This window comes from Lathamus discolor, chromosome Z (assembly GCF_037157495.1).
Source record: "Lathamus discolor isolate bLatDis1 chromosome Z, bLatDis1.hap1, whole genome shotgun sequence".
NCBI lineage: Eukaryota > Metazoa > Chordata > Aves > Psittaciformes > Psittacidae > Lathamus > Lathamus discolor.
Window position 1 is genome coordinate 96,303,539 of NC_088909.1, and position 27,111 is coordinate 96,330,649.

General features: G+C 41.2%; 1 protein-coding gene across 1 annotated transcript in view; it reads left to right on the plus strand.

Moving 5' to 3' along the window:
• Window positions 1-25,190, plus strand: part of PLCXD3 (phosphatidylinositol specific phospholipase C X domain containing 3) — a 94,781-nt gene extending 69,591 nt beyond the window's left edge. Inside the window, exon 3 of the mRNA XM_065662411.1 lies at window positions 18,731-25,190. Within this exon, the coding sequence (XP_065518483.1) occupies window positions 18,731-18,887 (157 nt within the window). The 3' untranslated portion in view covers window positions 18,888-25,190. The remainder of the gene's footprint in view (window positions 1-18,730) is intronic.
• Window positions 25,191-27,111: the final 1,921 nt, after the last annotated feature.

A 27,111-nucleotide genomic window follows, 5' to 3' on the forward strand; every position in this document is an offset into this window, starting at 1 on the left:
TTGCATCTGTTCCTTATCCACCTTTCACCATCTCTTTTTTTCCCTCACACACTCTTTTAACTTGGTTTTCATTTCTTGCTCTGGGCTGTTGCAAGCAATCAGCCCAGCAAGTTTCACTTCTACTTCAGCTGCATGCATGGTGATGGTTAGGATTTGGACAATTAAGACAAAATAATTAAATCTGAAACTAGAGTGTAACCATCAGTCTTTAAACTTGCCACTGGGAGGAATTAGGAAAAGCTATTTCATATCCAGAGATGCTGTTTCAAGCTGTGATTGGGTGCTGTTGTGTGGTCCTAGAACTCACTGCTGGAAGGTCACCGAGGTACTTGTGTATTGTCTGAGACCAGTGCTGTTTCTATGGAGAATATGAGTGCATGGCATGGTGAGTGTCTGCTCCTACTCTGGTCCATCTGTTAAGCATTCTTCAGTAGAAAGTAAAGGGTAGGGGTGAGCCAAGAGAGGTAAGTTCACCACTGCAGCACTGGAAATGAGAGACATGCTGTTGCCCTGTTCTCACACCCTCACACATTGTAGGTTCCTCTGAGTCTGTTACTAACCACAGTTCAGAGAGTATTTGGCTGGCAATGATCTGTTTCACCTCTGCTGCTGACTCCTTCTCTCCATAAGACAGCATTTCAGTGCTATTACTGCCTGGCTGCACTAGAACAGAAGGAGACATAAATCCAGCTGAACAGTTTTCTCATGGTAGCAAGCTCCGTCCTTTGAGCTCTGCAGTCTGAAGAACATTTGTGGAAATAGTAATCCATGTGATGAACTTCTGGGTTCTTTTTCTCCTAAGCTATTTCTCCCAAGAGTTATAGGTAGGCTGTTGCTTTAAAAATATTTTCCAGCTCAGCCAGGCCTTCTTTTTATTCTCTAGTACCTGGAAATAATGCACTGGATGGACTGACCACAACGCTCAGTTACTGTAATTCCCTGTCACCAACCTTCTGGGCTTCTTTCCTGCTTACAGACATCATCAACCATACTAGCTGTGCAGCTGTTCTCAGGGTACATTTCTTCTGAGATGCAGACTCACATCTGCTTTGTTTTCAAAATGCTGTGTACTTTTCCCTAGGCCCAAGCTTGTGAACTCTTGTCATCTCTTAACTAACGTGTCCGTTGATGTATGTTCTGTCACACTGACCAAGGCTGTGCTAACAGGTCTCCCACAGAGTCACTGCTGGGTGAGATGTGCAGGTCTCTCTCTCTGGTCTGTGATGCAGGATGCAAGGCAAATGCTCAGCTGTCACATCAGCATCTGGTGTGGGACGTCTGTAGGAAGAAGGGTACCAAAGCACCTCTATGGTGAATGTGCCAGCCTGGTTTGTATTCTTTAAGAGGAGTGTGAGCCACTACAGTAGCTCTCATGGTCAGTGCATGACTGATGTAACAAGCCTCTGTTTCCTTGTGGCTATGGAGCAGAGTGGTCCAGAGTGACTCCATGAAGGAGGAGGGAATGACCTCTCTTGGCAACCTGTCCTTGAATACCTCTCAAGCGAATGGACTTCAGGGTGGGGGCAAGTGCAGCATAGTCCCTCCCACTGTAAAAGAACATCAGGTTTGAGAAACCCTGAGGCACATGGACATCCATAAGACTATGGGACCTGATAAGATGCATCACAGTCCTGAGGGAACTGGCTGCCATAGTTGCCAAACCACTCTCCGTCATATTTGGAAAGTCATGGTAATCAGGTGCAGTCCCTGAGACTGGGGAAAGGGAAGCATTGCACCCATTTTTACAAAGGGTATAAAAGAGGCCAATGGGAGCTACCAACCTGTCAGTCTCCCCTCTGTGCCTGGGAAAATTATGGAACAGATTCTCATAGAAGCTATGGCACATGGAGGACAGGGAGGTGATTTGAGACAGCCAGCATGGTTTCGCCAAGGGCAACTCTTACCTCACCAACACAGTGGCCTTCTCTGATGCAGTGACTGCGTCAGTGGACAGGAGAAGAGCTACAGATGTCATCTATCTGGACTTCTGTAAGTCATTTGTGGACTTCTGTAAGTCCAGATAGACATAGAACCCCACAATATCCTTCTCCTAAATTGGAGAGGTAGAGAGCAGATGGGTGAATTCTTCAGTGAGTGAGGAACTGGTTAGACGGTTTGCACCCAGAGGGTGGTCAATGGCTCAATGTCCAAGTGGAGATTGGTGATGACTGGTATCCCTCAGGGGTCTCAACTGGGAGCAGTACTGTTTAATGCCTTCATCAATGACACAGACAGTGGGATTGAGAACTCCCTTTGCAAATTTGCAGGTGATACCAAGCTGAGTGGTGCAGTAGATGTCTGAGGGATTAGATTCAAAAGGAGGGATTCAAGCTAGAAAAGTGGGTGCACGTGAACCTCAACAATGTCAAGTGCAAGGTCCTGCATAGGGGCTGGGGCAACCCGTGGTATCTAAATATCTCAGGGGATGAAGAGATTGAGAATACCCTTGAGGAGGAGGAATTGCAGATACTGGTGGATGACAAGCTGGACATCAGCTAGCAGTGTGCACTCAGCCCAGATAGTCAACCATATCCTGGGCTGCATCAAAAGCAGTATGGCCAGCAAGTTGAAGGAGGTGATCCTGCCCTTCTATTCTGCTGTGATGAGACTCCACCTGCAGTACTGCGTTCAGGTCTGGAGTCCTCATTACAAGAATGACATGGACCTGTTGGAGAGGATCCAGAGGAGGGCCACAAAAATCCTCAGGGCACTGGAACATGTCTCCTCTGAGGACAAGACGAGAGAGCTGGGCTTGTTCAGCATGGAAGAGAGAAGGCTCTAGGGAGACCTTATTGCAGCCTTTCAATACTGAAAGGGGGCTTTTAAGAAACATGAGGACAAACTTTTAAAGGGTCTGCTGTGATAGGACAAGGGGGAATGGTTTTAAGCTAGAGGAGGGTGGATTAAGACTAGATATAATGAAGAAACTTATTATGATGAGGGTGATGAGACACTGGAACAAGCCGCCCGGAGAAGCTGTGAGTGACCCATCCCTGAAGTGTTCAAGGTCAGGTTGGACGGGGCTTTGAGAAACGTGGTCTAGTTGAAAATGTCCCTGCTGATAACAGCATTGGTTAGACTATATGACCTTCAAAGTTCCCTTCCAATCAAAACTATTCTGTTATTCTGTTACCTCTTTGTTATGGCATGTCTCAACTAAATATCTCTCCTGGCTGCATTCCAGGAGGATTTTAGTCTGTGGCTGATATATCTTCTGGAATCCCTTGCTATATTTTTACAAGTTATAGAATGCATTTTTAGTCTACATTTTCTCTGATGGACTGTCATGTGGTTATTTCATTTGTGGTATAGCAACCTTAGTTCATCAATGTGGAGTTCTCATTAAATAAAATACCAGATCAATTCAGTAATACCAGTATTACGGGAAACATGAGACTTCTCACAATGTCTGCCTATTTTTAGTGCTGATCAGAACCAGTAAGAGCTCTCTGAATCATCAAAACATTTTTGTTTTTAAAGCTAATTTAAGATCACATCTGTGGTATATTGGTTAATATTTTATTTACCTTTTTAAGAGTTTGGTCTGCTGTTGTTAGTTTTGTCAGATGGGGCAGCAAGTGCATGTTTGTGTAAATTGTTTCCACCCAGTGATTACAAAACTATCTTTTCTTTTTCCCATTGGTGTAGCTTTTTATTGAAAACTGCAGGTATTTTAAAGTTAACTCTTTTTTCTAAGAATGCATCTTTTCTTTTTTTCCTTCAGGAGAAGTCTGCTTTAACAAAACATGAAAACATTTCAACTTTCATATTTCTATTAATTCTGTTGTGTCTTCAGGTTTGTGTTGCAGTGTTAATTGTATATATAATATTTAATGCTGTTTCTATATTCACAGCTTTCCATTATTGTATTCAGAAATAGGTCTTAAATTTTAATTGGTGGGGCAGGCCAACATTCTATATTTGCTTTCAAATTCGAAACAGAATCACACTTTGAAATGCTGGAGTTTCTCACAGAATACCAGTTCTTGATTTCAGGGCAGATCTATTTAATACCACAATGAATGTCTTACACTAAAGTACACAGCTTTTACTTGCCCCCCTGTGACTGTTGATCAAGCAACAATATACAGACAATTTCATACTTTTTTTTTTTTCTCATTCTTAATGTCCTTTTTAGTTCTGCTTATGACTGTTGGAAATTACAGTTTTATCCATTAACGATAGTGTATACCACTGGACAAGCAAAGTAACAGTATTAGTAACAGTAATTATTCACTTGTTGTGCATGGTAACATAAAAGGTCAGAGTTTTTCAAGGATACACTCTCTTCTAGGTAATACTGTGACATAACTCCAGGACTTTTACTGTCTTGCAGGAAAAATAAGTCAGAACCTGTTTCAATTTCTCTCTAAGAAAGTTTAACCTCATTATTTTGTTTAACCTCATTATTTTGGCCAGAAGTGAAGTGGCCCAAATGCTCCCTTTAAAAATTTGAAATTGTTTGAAGTCAAGGCAAACAGCATGATGGTAGAGATAATCCAGAGTTAGTGATTTGGGACTATGCAGTGTGGAAGAGTCTGACACAACTTTATGACCGATGTGAATTTTTCTGACAGTCATGTTTTATTGCCATAAGCTTCATCCTCTAGACATTCCAAGACTGTTGGTATAAGGTTGATTAAAAGAAAAGGTGACTATTAGCATTTGATTACAAAATCTGCCAGTAATTAATGTTAAAAAGGATGGCTCAAAGGTAAACATAAATATCTACCAGGGTAAAACAAGCAGATTTAATTCTTTCAGTGAATTCCTTTCCACACAGCAGTAAGTAAATTGTGCCATGGTTGCCTTAATGATAGGACCTTGTGAGCTGGTTAAATAACTGCATTAATTTTGCTTATCCCCTTATTAAGTTCTGCTATATTCAGCATGGATCTTGGATATTAGTTTTTCATCCAGTGTTTGAATTATAAAGATTCCTCTTGAAGCCTTTGTGACTCCTGGTATCACTGGGGAAGATGTTTTATAAAAGCTGTAAGAAGGGAATACATTTAAGCAGAGAGGAGAGTGATCTGCTAATTTCCATAGCAGAATTGCTGAAGAACTAACATGAGCATTGCCCACAGTGAAAGAGACCTATAAAAAACTGTGGTTTACAGTGGAGAGCAGCAAACATAACGCCTGTATCTAAAAATGGCAGAGGAAAGGTCTAAGTCCCCACAAGCTTTCAGGAGAAGGCAAGGAGACTGAAGAGTTTAACTGGAAAGAAATTATAATTAAAGATACAGAGGTTAATGGAAAGTAGGATGAATATTGATGATGTTTTGCCAAAAGTGGACAGTGTCGAACAATCTTCATTTGTTTTTGTAACTGATTCCATGGACATTTTACAGAAAGATTTTACAATTTCAGTAATGTAGCTGGTGAAGTGTTAAGTAAGATATTATCAACCAAAATGGAATTTGGGAATTGGAAATGGAGTTGGGACTGGTTGGAAGAACCAGACTGAAAAGAAGGTAATAGTAGTATTCTTCAAAAAAAAAAAAAAAGAAAAAAAAAAGCCTGTTCATCTTTAATATTTCTGTGAAGGACCTTGAATTCAACTCTAGGTGACTGCTAATCGTATTTGCTGATAACACAACGGGGATATCTGAATAACAGAAGAAAGCTGAGGGGTAACATGTGGGGGAAACTGGATGCCTGCAATATTTAGGAATGAGCTGGAATTCAGTGATATAAAATACAAGGTTGTAACAATGGGAGCAAGCTCTGGTAAGGTGGGATCTCATCAGCTGGGATAGCCAGGCAAGACAGATGCTGGTTAAAACTGAGCCTTCAGTGGAAAACGTCTGGGAAAAAGAGCAGTATCCTCTTGGTATCCACTGAGGCATCTCCAGCATGTGCAGAAAGGTGGTGATATTTCTGCCCAAGGTGTGTGTAGGATATATTTTTGGATATCGTATGCAATTCATGTTCTGTGAAGTAGAATAAAACCGGCACAAATGCAGAGGGGGACTACTAACTAGGGTAATCAGGGAGTGAATTGCTGAAGACATTGAGAGATCTTGTCTTGTTTATCCTAGCACAATGAAGCCTGAGAGGCTATGTGATTACTGTCTATAAATATCAAAGGGGAATAAATACCAGGGAGGGAAACAAACAGTTTAGGCTAAAGCCTAGTGTTCTCACAAGAGCAACACTTATACACTGACTAAATAAATTCAGGCTGGAAGTGATAGAAGGGCGCCCTCCTGTCAGAGCAGTGGTTTTCCATCAGTCTTACTGCTGGAAAAGTGGGAGTGAGAAAGGTGGCGTCTTAAGATGAGCTCTAGCTGCTTTTGAAAGAGGACAGAGATCATTAGCAGATTCCTGCCAGGCCCCCTTATATGGGACAATGCTGCAGCTGCTAACCCACTTTTTCAAAGGCAGCTGTGCATGGCCTTGTCCATGTCACTGGCTTTGTCACTGGAGGTGGGAAGAGAGGACTGCAGGATGCAATGTTCCTCTCCCTGCGAAGTTGCCTGAGGGGGTCTTGGGAGGATTCATGTCTTGAGGAATGTGAGAATTTACAGCCTGGTGATGGGGAAGTAGGTGTTGTTGCAGTATTTGTTCAAGGCCTCACAGGCTACCAAGAAGTCAGAGAAATTTGTGTTCAGTGGACAAATCCTCCTGGTATGGGACCAACATGGCAGGAAGACAGTCCAAATTTGGCATAACTACAATTGGTATAATTCAGGGTTTCTCATATGAGTGTTTTGGGTTTGTTAAAACTGTCTTGTGAGGAAAGCAATAAGAATGAACAAGGAATAGTTCAGGGAATGCTGCTCCTGGTAAATGATTCACAGTAATGCCCAGGGTGCCTTTTAGGAGGATATTGTCTCTGGGATCCAGTTGATTAACAAAGCTGGTTTAGTTGTGTTAGGCCAAAGCTAGAAGCCAGAAAATGTATAAAGAATCATAAACAGCCTAGTCTCCCTCTCTGGTGAGATGAAGCAGTTGCTGAGGAGCTACAGCATGTGCAACGACCCCAGACCTGCACCAGACTGCAGTGCTGGGTGGCACTGACAGTGTTATAAGTATCTTCGGTGCTGTGTATCTATTCGATAAACACCTTGCAAGGGAAATAAGGAAACTAGTTTTGCACGTGAAAGCTTGGTGGAGAGAGAGGTGGAGAAAGTTCAGTCCATGCAAAAAGGCTGAATCAAATAATCAAATAAATACAATCAAAGGAAGCGGAAGAGGTGGTGCTGAGATGGAGAGAGGTGCAGCAGGGAGGAATTTTGATACTAAAAAGAAATTTGCTGGAAAAACAGATTTGTGAGCATCACTGATATTGTTTGAAAATTGGGTCGAACTTGATGGCTAAATGTATTTGAGGAAAATATGTGGGAAAACATCTTATGTTGATATTTTCTAACTTCATATTTCAGAAGCATAGAAGCTTTGCAAGTTTCAAAAAACTTTATTTTTTAAATGACACCTAATTTAAAATAATTTAAAAGACCAAAAAGTAAGAAAAGAATGTTTAATTTGCTATGTTGAATATTAACTAGATGTTCAGTTTTTTAACTAACTGAAAAACTGTATGTTGCTATTTAATTTTGTGCCCCACCATCTCATTTCCTGACTTGTTTTAATCACAGCATCATTCAAGTCAGAGCTGTAATTATGCTGAATTTCTGTTACTTGGATGTGCAGCCTGAAGCTCTTAGTAGGTTATGTTTCTTCGTGCTGTCCAGACAGCAGCAGTGATGAAAAATGAGTGTTTCCTCATACCTTTTTTCAAAGGCAATTATTTTTGACATAATTTTCAATTTAAACTTTGTTGGGTGGATTGTGTCATTGTAATCTGGTGATCCACAAATGAAGCAGATTACCACCTTTGAAGAATCAGAAAGTGTTAAATTTCTGGGAATGCTGCAAAACTCATTCTTCAATGCAGCGTTCTTGATTTGAGTATGGTTATTTTCCTTGCATTTTTCAACAATATATGAATTATTCTACACTGTATCTGAATAATGTATTTTTGAATACACTGAACAAGGTACTATGGCAAACTGCTCTTTGCAGTATTTTATACTCTGGTTGTGTTTTCTGCTACTGCAGGCTGACTTTGTATCTCCATTTCATGAAACAAAAATATCAGAACCACTTAGAGTTGTTTACTGGAAAGAAAATGGAAATTGCTTTGCTCTGAACTCAACAGCAAATGATTCAAACATAGGTGAGATTTAGTCAAATTTTGAAGCTTCAGCAGTAAGAAAACAATTTTGTAGGCTGCATCATTAGACTAAAAAAAAATCTTCTTATTTTACCTATTTAGTTAAGTAATTTGGATTTAATGTTGTATCTCTTTCAGTGGAAACTGTGCAATGATGTGCAAAATTCTGTTACAGGTCTTACAGTGAAGGATAGAGCTGGCAGCCAGAAGTTTCTTAAATAAACTCTGTCTCCCACCTACCTGCTCTGTTTTCCCTGATAGCAATATGTATCCTTTTACTAAATTTTCCTGTTACACAAAAGCGGGATTTTCAGAATTGCTCTGCTAATTCATCAGTGTTCCAAGGTTCTAGGCAGGGCTAGACACCAGACTGGTAGAAATCACTGCTTGTTCATTCTGGTAGACACTATTTCCTTGTTCTCCGCATTAAATTTTAAAGTATCTACTCATGCACAATCTTTTTTTTTTTGTCTCTTTCCTTTTTTAAAAAATTCCTGCTATTCATTGCCTTTTAATCTCTCCTTTCTTACATCATTCAAGTTTTACATATGCAAGAATGTGAGTTTTGTAACAAGGGGCTGAGACATCAGCAGCAAGTGAAACTGAACTGGGGAGTAGCTGGGCAGCTGGAGTCCCGTACCAAGTTGTTCAGCACGGGATTTGAATGGTTTAATACAGTGATTCAAGTGTAATGAGTGTATGAACAAAAAGTAACTCTTTCTTAAATCACTAGAAGATGGTGGTGGGCGGGGTGAGAAGGGGAACTCACAAACCTGTAGCTATTCCCCTGATTACTGATAGATGTTTTCTTACATAAAGCAGAGGTTGTATCTGCTTCAGGTCCTGTTTCCATGCTTCCTTATCCACTGCGTGGTCCTGTCAAATTTATACGTCCCAATTTTTAGAGAAAAGGATGTGATGTGGGACAGTGTCAAATGCTTTGCACAAGTGCAGGTTAGAGGTGCATTTGATGGGTTTGTCTGACTTAATCTGCTGCATCACTGAGAAAAGCCAGCCTGTAAACACAGGCAGTAGTTTTCCTGTTAATTTGTATACTATCGTGTTATTTATCCATACTACCATAATTATATGTGTTACAAGGCCTTCAGTCATGATGTAAAAGCTGAATGCTTCACTTCGTGTGGCAGCAGTTCAAGCTTTCAGCTCTGCAATGCCCACTTCAGTTACATGTTACACTGACGGAGAGAGTTGCTTCAGTAATGACCTCTTTCATACTACTGAGCTCCTTTCCGAGCTGTCTGCATTCCTTATGTGATTAATTAATGCCGTAGGTGCAATAGCTAAAAACACAGAACTGGGGAAAAACGTTGAAGGATATTGAACATTAATAACCTCCAGAACCACCTTTCGCTCCTATTAAATATCTTATCACTTTTATACAAGAATAGAGGTCCAGGTTCAATAAATTCAGCTGAAACATTCTCTGATGGGAAGGCAGGAAAGACTTTTTTGAGCCTGTTTCTGCTTCCCCATAAAATGAGACCTAGAAAGCCAACAACAGCTCAATAGGAAAGCAGAGACATCTGGTCCCTGGTGACTGCAGAGTACAGTACTACAATCAATTATGTTAAAATATTAATCGGACCCCAGCATGGTAGCCTGTCATCTGATTTCCAAACTGTATTAAGCAATTGGAGATGACTGAATTATAGATAAGCATTTCAGAAGAATAAATTCAGGTCTTTTACGCGTCTATGTAGGTAGGTCTTGCAACATGACAGGAAAGGAATCCCACCTGTGTGTCTTCAATACTATTAATAATAAAACTTCCCCCAGTATTGTCCAATTTTTCTGTTTCTAGTCAGTCTGGTCTTTGTAGTGCCAATTTTATGGCCACGCTGATGCTGCCTACAGAGAATCTGAGGGGTAAGGAAGTGAATCTAAGGAGTTCCTTCCAAGCCCATTCATGCTGGACTCATGTAAATCTCTGTGCTTCAGTTAATTTGTTCTTTGTTCATGCCAATGCATTAGTTTGGGAGATCCTGTTTGGAGATCCTATTATAAATCAATAACCTGGGCCATTTGAGAAAGAGAGATAGCAAAAATTTTTAATTTGTTTCTGTTAACCCAGACAATTTCCGTTTTGGTTTTTATTTTGTCCCTTCAGGTCTCTTAACACAACTGCGAGAATTGTAGATTTTGATCATGGAGCAGAAACAAACAGCTGGCATGTAAAACAGGACTTTAAACTAGTTTTGCCACAGAGAAAATGATGATAGAATGAGGTACTGTGAAATGGTACCTAAGGTCCACTTCTACCAGGAAGCTTATTTACTAATGAACACTAAGTCTGCAGCAGGAGTAAAGTCACAGTGAACACTCTTGAGCAACACACCTTAATGCCATTACTTTTAGTGACATCTATTTGTGGGTACTCCAGTTGAAGGTAATGAAGATGTACAAGAATGTTTATGTAGGGATGCTCTAAATACAAAAGAGGGAGGTTGTGACTTATCCATGACTGAGGGCATATAAGTACTGATTAAACTGAACATTTGCTAGGTGTGGTTTGTATTGTTGAACTTTGTGTAGCTGATCATGCCCACCCTGGGTTCTTTCCAATTGTGATTTTTATGATTCAGTGACACACAAAATCACTATTGCTCCCACTGGAGCAGTGAATTCTCAGCATCACTGAAAAGCCAAAGTCAGCGTATGCTGAATTACAGCTGCAGAATTAATCAGTGTTCTTGCAAACCTGGGTAAGAATGGATGGGAGAAAAGTTAAAGGGATTCGGATTCAGCCTCGTGTGCATACATTCTTCTGCAGAGGAGTGCTGTTTTTCCTTGAACAGTGGTACCTATTTGCAAAAGGCTGCAGGGAGGCAGGGTGTGTGCTTCGCTGGAGAGGGAAGAAATGACACATGTCACTTCTGCCCTAAGCAAGTGGACATGCTTCGTTTCCCACTGGTCTTACTGGTAATGGGCGCTTAATGCTAGGCACCATTGTAAATGAGACCTGTTTCTCATTCTGGATGAGGTTGCATTGGCTCCTTGTACTCCAGAAGAAATCTACTCTCTGCCTTCAGTAATCAAACTTATTAAAGAGTGAGCAGCCCTTTTGTGTTTACGAAGTTCCTTTTCCTTCTCCTTTCCCTTGAAGGCTGTGCAGAGAGGAACGGCTGTTTCGCCACAGGAGGTCCTGCCTCAAAGCTCTGCTGTTGCAAGTCTTCTGTCACGTTGTTAGGCTTTGATGACTCAGGCATTGAAAAAAACATAAAAACCAACCACCCCTATTTCTGAATTAAAATAGCTGAAGAGCAAATTTTTTAAAGCAAATTTGTACAATTTATTAAGTTGTATTTTATTTCTGAAAGATGTTAATGGGACTCACGGTTTTGCTGCTTGAACTGAAGCTACTTGGGTGTTTAATTATTTTTTAAACAAAAATCAATACTGTTGGAGTCTACTTGATCTTTGTTAGATTAAAAAGAAAAAAGTCTTGAATATTCAGTAGATTTGAAACAAGCTTTACATCTTTGGTAGTTTAGGGTTGTTTAGGGCAGTGTTTCTCAGCTGAGTTCTTTAATACATCAGAAAATGGTTCCTGAAAGAAGCAAAAAACTTAAACAGAAATCTGCACACTTTTCTGTTTTATAAGAGGAAGCAAAAAGAACAGAGAAAATAGAGGCAATAAAATACGTGTTAAAGCTGAGCCTAGGTTTTACTGGGTTGTAAATGAAAATCACTGAGCAGTGCTATGTGAGAAAGTACATAGCTCCTCAACAAAAAAAGGCTAGAAAGTTACGTATGGCAAGTTTGCGTGTGTGATGCAAGCCATCCTGATACCTAAGGCATGCCCAAATCATTAGTACCTCTGTCTGACCTAGTAAGGGACCACCTAGAGTTAAAAGCTTTGGTCCGAAAAGAAATACTGTCACATGAAATATCTTTGCATGACACTGCATTTGCATGGCACTGCAGGTGCCTACTGCCCAGATTTCCTCCACTCTCCCCCTTCTCCTGCAGACTTTTTGACAGGTTGGAAAGCTGAGCAGCCTCGGTGGTGGGGTGGATCTGCCCACTGGGACTGAGGTGCACATGTGGTGGGCTGGGACTGGACTACAATCGTTTGCACAAAGTTCTTTCACATTGCATCCTGTCACATCACTTCATCTCCACACCCTCTTGCTCTCCTGGGAGGGAGGAGCAGCAGTCTGGTACTTTCTAATTCCCAGTCAGTGCAAATAAAGAATACCTTTTACATATTCCTTCAAGACAGAAAATTTTTCACCAAGATTACTGATCTCAGTACATAATCAAACCCAGGTAACATGCTGCTCCCCTACTTCCCCACCACTCTTCAAGCCCCCAGTCCTGTGGCTTTCCCCTCCCTGCCCTCTCCTGCATCTAGCCAGCCCCTCCTGCTAGGGACGTGAAAACAGGAGTTGACTTTAGATGCAGGTTTGTGGGGCAGTTCTGCACTGTCCTGGCAGGGTTGGATCTGGCCAGCCCTGACCCAGGTCAGTGGAGCTGCAGCAGGATGAAAACCATACCGCAGATACTGGGACAAGAGGAGACTCTTCTTGCACAGGTTTTGCTGACAAGCATACCCTGGCTCTAGCCTAAGGCAAGCAGCACCTTTATGTGTGTGTGGCTCACTGTTATAGAGTGTCTTTTGAAGCCCTTAGGAGTTAGAAGTGATGCCTTCAAAGGCTGTGACTGCAACAGCTGGGCTGCACAGCTGGGGGATGCAACTGACTCAGTAAGCTGAAGGGCTGCAATTCAGCATCTGTCAGCTTTTCCAGCTGCCTGGCTCTGAGTTGCAGCATAATAACATAGAAGTTTTCATCCTGTATGCCCTACCATTTAGTCATGGTGCTGAAACCTCGCAACGCATATCTGAGGCCAGTAGGACTGCTGATGAACATATCCAGCTTTCACTGCATCATTTACACCAGGGGCAGCTGAGGCACAGGAAAGCTGGAAAGCTTGATGTTGCCCTCAGGAGAGCTAGAGCCATTCCTACATGCAGATTCAATAGTGGCATTTCTGTCGTTATTGCCAGCATTTCACTGTTTTATTAGGAAGAATCATTACACTAGCACAATGAGAGCTGAGGATGTAGTTACTGTATGACTCTGTAATTAGTGGGATAACAGCAGAAATACTAACCTTGAGAATCTACAAGTGTGGTCTGTACTGACTTGGCTGGACTGTCCTCAGCCCTTGAGATCTGAACCTTTGCTGCCAGACCTCCAATGAGACCCCTAAACACAAACATCCACATCCTCCCTAGCAGAGCCAGGATTTGCCTAACACAAAGGCAGTGATGCTCTCAGGCTGAGAGGCTTGCATATGCTCATACACAAAATCATTCCTTATCAACATTACAAGAATATCTATGAGGACCATCACAACAACTGTGTTGCTGTGAGCACAGTCATGTAGGTAGCTGCCACACAGTGTGGTTCATTCCTCCGACTAAAACCCTTAATGAGAACAATTGCTAATTTAAGGCATGCAGAGACTGGAAATTATAAGGAAGATTGAGCCAGGTTTGTGCTTCTATCACAAAGGCACCCTGAGGAATATTAAAGCGGGCTTATTCTAATAATTCTTATGAGCATGTGAGGTATTTTCACTGAAACTGAGTAACGTGGATTCTTAAAGTCATTGATGTAATCCACTTTCAAGATAGCATTATGCGGGGAAGACAATCTGTACGGGGTTTTTTTCTGTGTATTTCTATCATAAGCAGAGTTGCATGGCCTAGATAAAACCTTTAAGGTCAGTGGAATCTTTTGTTCAGGTATTTTTTTTTTTCACAGGATTGTTTTCTTTGGTATTGCTACGCAAATAATCTTTTTGTTGGATAATGTGATTCACTTTTTGACTTATCTAAATGCTCTCTAGTCTCATGAACAAAGATTTCTGTGACTTTATATAACAATTTATGTATAAGCAAAGGGTTGTGCAACTGTGTCCTGTGTGAAATTTCAGTAGAATGTTGATTACCCATTTAACTACCAAGCCTAACTGGAGATGAAGTGGCAGGGCAAACTGAGTTAAAGATAATCAAAATGAGGCATGATTATCTGTTAGAGGCTGGCTTAATAAGAACACAGTAGGAAAAAGAAAACAGGATTTCAGTCTATATGGCTAAGCTCATAGACAGCAAGTTCTATGTTCTGAAGACAGAATTACATCAGAACCAGCTTCAGAACGAATGAAGGACACCAAAAGAAGGTAATTATGCCTCAAGGGGGTGTAAAATATCAAGGGTATCAACTTTTGCAGAAGGAAGGAAGAAAAAAGCTGTGCCTGCCTGTAATCAATCAGTTCACCTCTAAAACTTAAATTCTTTGAGTTTAAATAGGATTATATTAAAGACAAAGGCAACATACATCTTAGAAGTTCAGCCTTGTGTCTTTGTCCAGTGTTCAGCAGTATCTCTTGCATATGAAGATGCAGTGGAGTTTTCAGATGCTCTGATTTGCTTTTTATCACCTTGGTGATCCATGCTGTTTTGCTGAGACCTGTCCTGGTTCTTGTGCTCGTAGATCCTTTTAAACAGTCCAGGCGTCGCTGGATATTTAACACCTGCCCTATGCCTGTTATGGTTCCATGGAGTGTGGCTTTTTAGGATAACATAAACTTAAATCTAAAGGTGTTCTTACGTAGCAGAGTGCTTAAGCTCAGTTTTACGAGCGGGTGTGTATACATACATGTGCTTTGGTCACAGAATCAATGAGAGAAATGGAACATGTTTCATGGATCTTGTGGATTTAAGCACATTTTGCTGAAGTGAAGGCTCAGACTCATTCATCTCCTGTAAAAAAATAGAGGAGGCTAATTATAACTGGTTGGGATTTTTTTTCTGTGCTAATTTGCTTAAAAAAATGGCTGATTCTGCTGGCCACTAGCAATTACAATCTGGTTCTGCTAATAGCTGTTTTCTTTGGATCTGTTTTTTCTAAAACTTTTGGGATCTGGTTCAGCATGTTCAGCTTTATTTAGACTGCTGTCAGACCAACATTTCACATGTACCTTGCCTCTGTGAAAAAGGCTGTACAAAAAGCTGGCTGTGGGGGAATCACAGATTTATAGATTTTAGAGTAAAAGGGAGAACATGATGTTCAGCTAAATTGACTGTGGTCTTGCCCAGTCTGTAGGTTCTTTTATTTAACCTAGCAGCTTAAAAATGTGTATTTGGGAAAATATCCAGGCTTGATTAGAATCATAGAACAGTTAGGGTTGGAAAGGACATTAAGATCATATAGTTCCAACCCCTCTGCCATGGGCAGGGACACCTCACACTAAACCCTGTCACCCAAGGCTCTGTCCAACCTGGCCTTGAACACCACCAGGGATGGAGCATTCACAACTTCCCTGGGCAACCCATCCCAGTGCCTCACAACCCTTACAGTAAAGAGCTTCTTCCTTATAGCTAACCTGAACTTCTCCTGTTTCACTTTGAACCCATTACCCCTTGTCCTGTCACTGCAGTCCCTAATGAAGAGTCCCTCCCCAGCATCCTTGTAGGCCCCTTTCCGATACTGGAAGCTGCTATGAGGTCTCCATGCAGCCTTCTCCAGGATGAGCAGCCCCAACTTCCTCAGCCTGTCTTCATACGGGAGGTGCTCCAGTCCCCTGATCATCCTCGTGGCCTCCTCTGGACTTGTTCCAACAGTTCCATGTCCTTTTTATGTTGAGGACACCAGAACTGCACACAATACTCCAGGTGATGTCTCACAAGAGCAGAGTAGAGGGGCAGGATCACTTCCTTCAACCTGCTGGTCACGCTCCTTTTGATGCAGCGCAGGATGTCTGACCACCACTTGGCTTTCACCCCCAAGTCCTTCTCCACAGGGCTGCTCTGAATCTCTTCTCTGCCCAACCTGTAGCTGTGCCTGGGATTGCTCCGACCCAGGTGTAAGACCTTGCACTTGTCATGGTTGAACTTCATAAGACTGGCATCAGCCCACCTCACAAGTGTGTCAAGGTCCCTCTGGATGGCATCCCTTCCCTCCAGCATATCAGCCGGACCACACAGCTTGGTGTCATCGGCAAACTTGCTGAGGGTGCACTCAATCCCACTGTCCATGTCACTGACAAAGATGTTGAACAAGACCAGTGCCAACACTGATCCCTGAGGGACACCGCTCGTTACTGGTCTCCAGCTGGACATTGAGCCATTGACCACAACTCTTTGCGTGCAGCCATCGAGCCAGTTCTTTATCCACCGAGTGGTCCATCTATCAAATTGATGTCTCTCCAATTTAGAGACAAGGATGTCTTTGTGGGACAGTGTCAAATGGAAGCCCAGGTAGATGACATCAACTGCTCTACTCCCGCCCATCAGTTCTGTAGCCCCATCTTAGAAAGCCACCAAATTGTTCAGGCAGGATTTCCCCTTAGTGAAGCCATGCTGGCTGTCACCAAGCACCTTGTTGTTTTTCATGTGCCTTAGCATGCCTTCCAGGAGAATCTGCTCCAAGATTTTGCCAAGCACAGAAATGAGACTGACTGGTCTGTAGCTCCCTGGGTCATCCATTTTCCCCTTCTTGAAAATGGGGGTTGTATTTCCCCTTTTCAAATTGTAGGGAGCTTCACCTGACTACCCTGATTTTTCAAGGATGATGGCCAATGGCTTAGCAACTTCATTTGCAGCTCTTTCAGGAACCAAGTATGGATTTCATCAGGTCCCATGGGCTTGTGTACTTTCAGGTTCTTAAGATGGTCTTGAACCAGATCCTCTCTTACAGTGGGCCTAAGATCTTCATTCTCACAGTCCCTGCATCTGCCTTTTGAGACTTGGGTGATGTGGTCAGAGCATTTACCTGTGAAGACTGAGGCAAAGAAGTCATTAAGAACCTCAGCCTTCTCCAAATCCAGGGTAGCCAGTTCTTCTGATAGCTTCTGGAAAAGGCCCACGTTGTCCCTAGTCTGTTTTTTACTTACAATATACCTATAGAATCCCTTCCTGTTATCTTTCATATCCCTAGCCAAGTTTAATTCTAACTGGGCCTTAGCTTTCCTAACCTGCTCCCTGTCTTCCTGGACAACATCCCTGTATTCTTCCCAGGCCGCCTGTCCTTGCTTCTTTTTTCCTTTGAATTTTCCTCAGCAGCTCCTTCTCCATCCAAGGAGGTCTCCTGGCCCTCCTGCTGCACTTCCTTCTAGTTGGGATACAACACTCCTGAGCTTGTAGCAGGTGATCCTTGAATATCAACCAAGAGTCTTGGGCCCCCCTGCCCTCCAGGGCTATATCCCATGGAACCTTACTAAGCAGGCTCCTGAAGAGGCCAAACTCTGCTCTTTTGAAGTCCAGGGCAGTGAGCTTGCTGCACGCTCTTCTCACTGTCCTGGGGATCTCAAACTCAACCATCTCACGATCGCTACAACCAAGGCTGCCCTGGAGCGTCACATTTCCAACAAGCCCTTCCCTGTTCATGAGCACGAGGTCACAAGGATTTAAAGACTCCAAGTGCTGCAGAGTTTGTCACAGTCATTGAGAGTTTGTTCTAATGGTCATTTAGCCTTTCTCTGAAAAATACTCTTTCTCCAAAAAAATCTGTACCTTATTTTTTGGAACTCTGTTAACATCGGACTTCTGAAAATAGAGTCTTGCTGCTTGACTTTCTCATAAGGACTGGGGACCCCTTTGTGTTCCCAAAGATATTTCTTGTGATCATTAATTTATATTCTCATGGTGTCAGAAAACTTCTTTGTACTCACAAACACAGTTAAGCAGACATGGTTTTACCCAAGTATTCCCATGCTAAAGGTCTGACATAATAAAAATATACCATCTTAGAAAAGAGTCAATATGCCTGTTCTGCTTTTTATTTCAGTTACTAACCACTGGTTTATGATTTTATATGATTCATGGCTAAGATATTAATGCTGGAAAGAAAGGGTATACAGTATATATTGTAGCTATATGGTAGAAATCACAGTTGCTCCAGTGTCCTGCAGAATATTGTTTTCAGCATATATTTGTATGTGCCAAATAGCTTTGCAAATATCTTGAATGCTGTTTCTTTTTCCTTAAACAATTTCTAAGGCTTGATGACACTGAAAAGATATTGGTCCATGCCCTTTCCCTTAGGCAAGATCAATAATTACTGTGCGTTTTCTTCTGAGAAATTGAATGCAATCAATGTATTACTTCCACACAGAATAAAATTATAAGAAGAAGGGTTTTCAAAACACCCAAGCAGTATAGAATCATAGAATCACAGAATGGTTTGGGTTGGAAAGGACCTTCAGTTCACCTACTTCCAACCCCTCTGCCATGGGCAGAGACATCACACAATAAACCATGTCACCTAAGGCTCTGTCTAACCTGGCCCTGAACACTGTCAGGGATGGAGCATTTACCACTTCTTTGAGCAACCTGTTCCTGTGCCTCACCACCCTCACGGTAAAGAACTTCCTTATATCTAACCTGAACTTCCCCTGTTCAAGTTTAAGCATCCTGTGTCCTTTTTCACATGGTTCCTTTAGAAACTGAGTAAATCCCGCCTCAATGCATGTGTCTCACTGCTTTATGAATAATAATTGTTTCTGCTTTCTCCTTAGGGCTCTTCCTGCAATGATGCACTGGGTCAGAACTCAGAGACCGGGAGAAAGTGGTGTGAATATTATCACTGCAGATTTTGTAGAACTCGGCGACTTTATCAGCACAGTCATAAAGCTCAACTATGTCTTGGATGGAGGTGAAGATGACACTACCTGATAGTCTCATGATATGTGTTCTGTTGCATCATTTAGAGTAAAAAAAAAAAAAAAAATAAAGATTGCATTTTAAAAGAATTGTCTTGTAAAACACTAATCTTCCTATGACACGCTGAGGTGTTTAGGGCTTTAGTGGGTGGGCTTAGGGAAAATGTTTTAATCAGTTGTGATCATTTTTTACATTTGTTTCATGTGAAGAGCAAAACTAAACACGTTTACAGTGTTTGATAAAAGAAGGCCATTTACATGTTCTCCATGAGGTACCAAATGCGATTTATGTGTCTTCTATGGTTACGAATAGTGCCAAGAAATTTGCTGCTTTTAGAGCAGTGGGATGTATATTGCCCTCTGCCTGCTTACAGCAGGATTCCCTATGGTATGAGCATTGCACCGGGAGTCTGAGGGCAGTATATCTGGCCCACGAATTTTAAGCCGCTACACTTCATCTGTTATGTTGGTTTAACTGGTTGTATGTATCGGTGAGTTACAGTATATGCCTTTGTGAAGTAAATCCAAAGTCATGCCTCATGCATAATCAATGGACAGTAAACATGATATATTATGTAGCTTGCATAGGGCACAGACTAAATCCTGCTTGCTTTTCATTCTCAAAATGGGGTTTTCCACTGTCTGCCCCAGCTCAAGTGGGTAGATATGTGGTGCTGGTCTAAATCTGTATAGGAGCTGCCAGTGCATATTTTCCCTTGTTCTAGCAGGAGAAAAGTTAGGCCAGCTTGGACCACCACTTCCTCCCGGAATTAATTGTATGTAAAAGCTTGATCCAATGTCCACTGAATTTAATAGGAAAATTTCCTTTATTTAGCATGGACTGGGGATAGGATCAGCAAATTGTGTGTACTGTAAGGTGGGCAGGATTTTGTCCCATAGTAGAAACCTGCTTTCTGCAGGACTAAAACTGCACTTAAATAATAAGTGCAGTCTAAGCTTTTCTTTGAGGCAGCTGCGAGCACAACACTTCTCTACTGATTGCAAAAGAGATCAGTGCCAGTTTCATCGATGAAAAATTGCTGTACTAAAAAGTGTAGTAGTTCAGTTTCTAGCTAATAACAATACTCTGTAGTCCTTATATTGTTCTGGGGATATAATACTGCATAACATAAGGTTGGAAGTCTACTGAATGGCACTGTTCTGGCAGCAAAATCACCGGTCATGCTACTTTTAATGAAACTTATATAAAACTCAAATACATGAAAAACTTAGTGATTAATAGAATGAAAGCATTGCCACTGTATTACACCTAACTGGATACAGTGCAATCAGTCATATCTCCTGAACATATCAATGCCCAGGTATATAACTTTGGAAAGCAAAACATTTCATTTGTGCAAAACAATAGATGCTTGATGTCTTACAAGGAAAATGCTCTTTGAAATATTGTAGGGCTTTCTGGGTTCCCATTAAGGTCAAGTTTCTGTTGATATTACTAGAAGTTTTGGTTGCGTGAGAAGAGAGAATGGCATTATATGGTCCTTTGCTATTTTCTGTCAGATGATAAGGAATACCACCTACCATCAGAGTTTAGAAAATTAAAAATGGTCTTATTGAACAGGTGGGTTACGGACAGATTGCAGGGGTTCTTTTGGTTTTAGTTTAGGAAGTGGAAGAAATTAACAGTTGCTGCTATTTTGTATTGAGAGTGTGCCTTGAAAAAAGTATGTGTGTGTGTGTACTATAAAGAAACATTGAAGTGTATGTGTAGTATAATGACACAATAATTAAATGTATGTATATGATACAAAGACATCTGTGCATACATTCATAATAATATTTTGGTTTTTTGTACAGGAATATTATAAATTTGGTTGAAATAAAACCTGTGCAGCTGTTATGAAGTTATGCCATCTCCTTCAGTAGCAGCTTTTTTTCCTGTATAGGTTAGGACTGTATGAGATGAATCTTATATCCTATATTGAATGACTCTTACATTCAATGTAGTGATATAAGACAGTGAAATCTATGATCTAAACCAGTTGGGTGTTTTACAGCATTAAAACTTTACCCAAACTGCCTCAAAAATTTACCAAGAATCACTGTCCATCTTTGTATTAAACAAGGGGCAGGACTCTAGTGCTTTCACCCACAACTAAGCAAGATACTAGGTGGGTTGATGCACTTTGTATCAGTCACCACAGGCTATTCAAGCAAAATTTATGTAACAGACACAAAAAATAAACATGAGCATATGGGGTTTTTTAACCCACCCTATGTGGGCATCCCACATAGAAACATGGAAATCTTTGCTTATTTATTAGCTATGTGGCGTGAAATGCTCTTTTCATTTTTCTGTTTGGCTGGATTTGTTTGCTTACAGACTCTACCTGTCATCCTTCAGCTGCTTAAGTATAGTCAAAAGAGTTAATATCTTAACATCCTTCTAATATAGTGAAGTAATCTGGATCCTTGGGTAGAGCGAAAACTAGGTTTCTTTCTTTGGATTCTGATTGAAATTCTCTTGTGTCTGAGACCATCAATAACAGGGAGTTCTTGCTGGGAGCCGCAGCTCAAACACACACCAGACACGCTGAGCTTTATGCTTACACAGAGGTGTGCTCGAAGCAAATGTTCTGCTGTATTTAAGAAAAGCGTGTGTGTGTGTGTGCCTGTATATATGAATAAATATAGAAATATCCCAAGCTTGTTAGCATTGTTATTAAATGTTTGCTTAGCGTAAGTCTTATTCTAATTGTCATCTGGGTGCTGGAAATAAAAGCACGGCAAAAAAAAGTAAAAAAGGATCCTCTGCCAAGAAGGATAATAAACAAATCATAATGGTTTCTCCATTAATGGAAAAAAAAAAAAAAAGGGGAGAGAGAGAAAATGTTAAATTTTGGTCAGAAAAAAAAATGTTTTCATTTAGCTGTCAGTCTCTTTTCTGTTGGAGAAGCACAGCACTTTATGTTACAGACAGGTAAACAAACTTGCCTTAATTGCTAAAACAAAGGTGGGGAGGGGCATACTATCAATGCTTTTCTGGGGATTTCATCTACAAGGCCACAAAACTGTAAGTCCTGATGGGGATGCGCTCCCTGATTGTATTGTCTGGGAGATCTAAGTGGAAAAGAACAAGCCAGAAAGGACTATGCAGCACAACTCGACCATTCAGGAACCCAGTTTTGGCACCCATATAAAGATAAAACTCTCTTTGATATCAACCAGAAATGAGCTTGCAAGGTTAGGTCAGATGTGTTGTTCTGAACTGATTCATTTGGGAGTTTTCTGCGCATGTACTATGAGGAATCTTTCATGGGAAATTAGATGACTAATCAGCCCATCAGAGGAAAAAATACCTGTCTACAATACTGATCTTCATAAGCATATATTTACTCAAACTGTCATGTCGTTCTCCAAAACATTTTTTTCTTTCTGTGCTCATTTTTCTCCTCACTATGTTCATTGTGTACACATCAACTAGCGTTGCTTTCTGAAGTTTCCACGTCTTACTTGATTGTTTCTTTTCAGGCATACTTGAAAAATTGAGACTGTGCTGCACAGCACGTGCAGTGTCTCAGCTGGTATAAGCCTACCAGGCTCCATTTTTCAGTTTACACAGGTCGAGATGACTTTATTTGGTACTGATCTTACCTGCAGCAATTTGGACCAAACAGTAGGTGGTCCTGGGGTCTGATTTCTGCCTTACATAGAGAGGGATAAGATCAGAATCAGACCACAGGAGCCTAGTTTTAAAATATATATAACAGTGGGTTATTTGTATTCCTTTGCTGTTGGTTACATTATTGGTTCTGTTGGTCTTGCCACTTCAAGCCATTCTTTTAAACGTACACATATGCATGTATATATATGTGCATACATGTGTGAGATGGAATGTATGATCCTATATGCTTGGCTAAGTCTTTCTGTCATACTGATACAAATCTAAACCATTTCTACTAGCCTAAAAGTAGTTACTTTTACCCTGGGATGAGAGAAGAGCAGATAATCAGTGTGTGGTAGCTATATGCTGTGCTGCAATGTAAAACTGTGGAGCTTAACTATACAATATCAAAGTGAAGAGCCCTGAAATCACTGCTGCAGTGCTGTTTATCTTGAATATCTTGTATACAGAGCACTAGGTATTATCACCTGAGTATGCTGTTTGGTGATTTTAAGAGTTCAGGTAACACCATTCTAAACATCTGAACTTCTTTTCAGTGAAGTTAAAGCTAACAGTGTATATGATGTATTTGCCGTATGTCAGTGGTAGCTTCTGTGTTACATGCAGTCACCATTGTTCTGAATTGTATATGTTAAACCAATGATGAGGTTCAAATGCTCTATATTATGTGAAACGTATTGATTACAAGTATATAGAAGTTCAGTGATCTGTTTAGTTTTTACTGTGCTGCTGTTTTGTAAGTATGTGTGTCTGTGGAGGTATGGTTGTCTACAACGTACAATGAAACAATAATTAATCCTAGAGGAAATGGGCAGTTGTGTAAGCTGCCTTAATGCATTGGCATAATATTGTTTAAATACAATAATTAACATGTCTAACACAAGCGTTACCAAGGATTGCCCATAGGTCTGACTTTCTCACTTTTTGGCACTAAGGAGTTAAACTTGAAGTTACTTGGAGCTCACATGTTGATAAATGAAGAATAGAATGTTTGCCTGATCAACTGTCTTGAGCATACAAGTTGGCAAAGACATGGTTTCCAGAGTGATACCGATCAAATCACTTCTGTGCACACACAGCTCCAACTGATGCCAGCAGCAGTTGTGATCATGCAGGCAAATGTGCTAAACTTCATATTCTGTGATACGATCATGACAGGAGAGTGCTGGTACCCTGCTTTTGGGGACGTACCTGGATGCTATGCAACACTTCTTTTGCCCTGTGCTGGAACATAGCTGTAAATTCACAGGGAGAGCTTTGATCTCTGTTCCAGTCTACATTGGACTGTAAAAGACCTTAATTATAAATTTCAGAGGCTAATCAGCCTAGGCTGGCTTCAGGACATTCTGCTTTCAGGAACCATAGCAGCTTTGATGAATAAAAAAGGTATCATAATTTCCCAGTGGCTGGCAAGACCTAGTGCTCTGCTTAGGAAACTCTACATTGCCCACATGTAAGACCCCTCTACCCTTCCCACAGCCAGATCTAAATCTCCCTTCATGATTTCTGTCTGAGATTATTTCAGATAATATCTTTCAGATATGACTTCCAGATAATACAGATGATTCAAAGGGTCCATCTTGTGTCTGGCTGTTTGGACAGAGTAGGCAGAGCATGCCTGGCCTACCTGGCTTCACACCCTCTTCTATTATCTTTGTGTAGTTAAAATACAGCACTTCCCACTCTTCTCCTTTGCCTCTGGTCAGTGCTCCTTATCTCAACTATTGTGTACACATTCCCTTAACTGCCAGCTGTGAGCAACACAAAGTACTCAAAGTATTACAGGTTTGTTGTCTCAGAAAACATAGCTATCCACAGGTCCTTAAAAGGTGTTAAGTACAGGGCTAAAAGATGTCATGCCCCATACCTGGTGTCTCAGGATGCTTTATATCCGCAATCCCATTGTCCTCTTAGATGGGCTGATGAGAATTCAGTTATAAACTTTCTCCCTCCAAATTAAAAACAGATTGGATGATATTCCAGTGAGTATGTCCCAAAATGGAGATACACTTCAGCTTTTTTTTTTTCTGCAGTGAGATGACACATACTAGTCTCTTCAGCTCCAGGCCCTACAAAAAACAATTTCATCAGGAGAGACTCCTTGAGTAGCTGAAGTCAGTTTTGTTGTGAAGCTGGGATCTTTAAAGTAGAATCCTGGGTTATTAAATATATGTTAAATCTAAAAATACATGATTAAAAATGTAATTTGAAAAAGAAAATGAAGAAATCCCCGGGCTTGCCAGGACAGTTGTTAAGTTTTTGAGTGCCTCAGTTGTGAGTAGCTTCAGGGTCATGTAGGTGATTAGGATGTTATTGCCACACTGCCTCCTGACACTGTTCAGTGTCTATGTACAGAAGCCTTCTTATTTCCTGTGAGCATTAATGCATTTGAATGACTTTTCTCTGTTTTGGTGGGAAGAACGTTTATGTAACACTGATTATGGAGCTCCTTGTGTGTTGTGCCCACAAGGTTCACAGAGCTGCACCTTCTCTTTTTAGGATTCAGTGGTACTTTAATAACTGTTGTGTAAAAATGGCTACAGTTCTGTATAGCAAATGTGAATTTTTATGGCAAGAATGTGTATTTGGTGTAGACAAAGAGTACTACAAAATCCAGTTTCTCTGTGAAGTTTCTCCGGTGAAATATCTAATAAAGTTCTGGTATCTGTGGTTTTGGTTTATGGTTTCATTGCTACATTCAAGACTTTACATGTAGAAGGGTTCTTAAACACAGTTGTGCAATATGGGGTGGAGTTGAATGTTAGACCCAGGCTGTGCTACTGTGTTAGGAGTGTGCATAAACTGCCCTATGAGGGCACTGAAGTGAGGGTACTGTTTCCACCTCTTTACTGGGGTCCCCTTGAATGCCACAGGGCATTGTGATATGTTTGTGCTGCCAGGGACACCACAGGTCTTGGCTGCCTGTTTTCCCAGGGGGGCTTTCCAGCCCTGATTTTCCTCAAGCACCAAAGTGTATGACCCAACCCTGCAGTCTGGGTGAGACTGTGCTGCTCACATTTGCCATTGGTGGTGTCTTGTAAGAAGGAGGGAGGTGGAAAACAGGGACTATACCTCTGAAATGTTAGTCTGCCCCATTGATCCCCTGGGTGTTCTTAGCATTGCTGCTTGTAGCTCACAACAGCATGGCGAGGAATGCCCACTGCTGCCAGTGCTGCTGGAGTGGAAGAGCCACTGCACCAAGCCCGGACCCAGGACATGCCATCTAGCAGGTGAGTTCCCTCCATCATCTCCTGGTACATCATGGGGTGTCTGGGGACCTGTTCCTCAGAGGCAAACCTCCCCCAAGAGCTCTGCACCCAGGAGCGCAGCCATCAAGGCTGGGCTTCCCAGCATGATACAAAGGTGAAGTGTGGCACAGAATCATAGAATCACAAAATCAGCTGGGTTGGAAAAGACCTGTAAGATCATCAAGTCCAACTGTTACCAGGGACTGCCAAGACCACCACTAAACCGTGTCACTAAAGACCTCATCTGTGTGGGTTTTGAACACTTCCAGGGATGGTGACTCCACCACTTCTCTGGGCAGCCTGTTCCAATGCCTGAGCACCATTTTGGTAAAGGAATTTTTGCTAATATCCAGTCAGTCAGCTGCTAAAGCCTTTCAGCATGTTGACACTTTGGCATTTAAAGTTTGTGTTACTTTTTCTTCCTAGCAATACCAGTAGTGTTGTTTTCCAGGACAGACCTCTTTTGCTCACCTCTCCTGCCAAGTCTCAGGCAAACCCAGCCCAAGGGCTCTGCTCCTACGCTCTTCATGTTCTCTCACCTGGCCCAGTTTGAAACCGAGGAGCCAGGAGCAGGCTGACAGGGTTTGCAGAAGAAGGCGCCATGAAAGATGGGCAATTCCAAGGAGGCCTCTCCATCGGCTATTCCCTGTGGAAATCCATGAATTACACTTGTCTGCTCTTTAAAATGTCTCTCCTCTTTTTTCCTGTCCCACATGGATAGTGTTGCTCAGCACACAGATTGAATTTTCCTCATTGCAAAAGAGGCTCTCTTCTCTCGCCACTTTTTTTTTTTTTTTCTAAATTACTCCAATAAAAGGATAAGCAGGCCAACTTTATCCTGCTGTTGCAATAGCTATTATATTCCAAATACTGCCTCTGTCCTAACTGTTAAAATAGTGGTCTGATGTTAACATGAGAGTGTAGCCAGCTGAGGTGTGAATGGCTCTGGACCCAGGAAGTAATTGTATATGAAACTACAGGATCTGAGAGGAGAAGATTAAAAATTAAAAAAAAAAAAAAAAAAAAAGTTTAAAATATTTTCAGTTTGGTAAGATAGTTCAATCCAAACACAACTATTCTCTCAGAAGGTCAATTTAAAACAGATTTTAAGGCAAATAAGCAGTTTATGGGCATAGGCACAGTGCAAGTGACAAATAGAACTTTCACATTTTTGGCCTAGTCTCTTCCTCCTTTATTAATTTATTATTAATTTATTTTTGTTTTTTCACCCAGCAACTGTAGCATTTCTGAGAAAAAAAATGATGTCGTTGTGTCTTGACTGAAATCAAGTAACTTAAATAGCTGGTCTTAATCAGGTTTATATCTTCACACACAAAACAGTA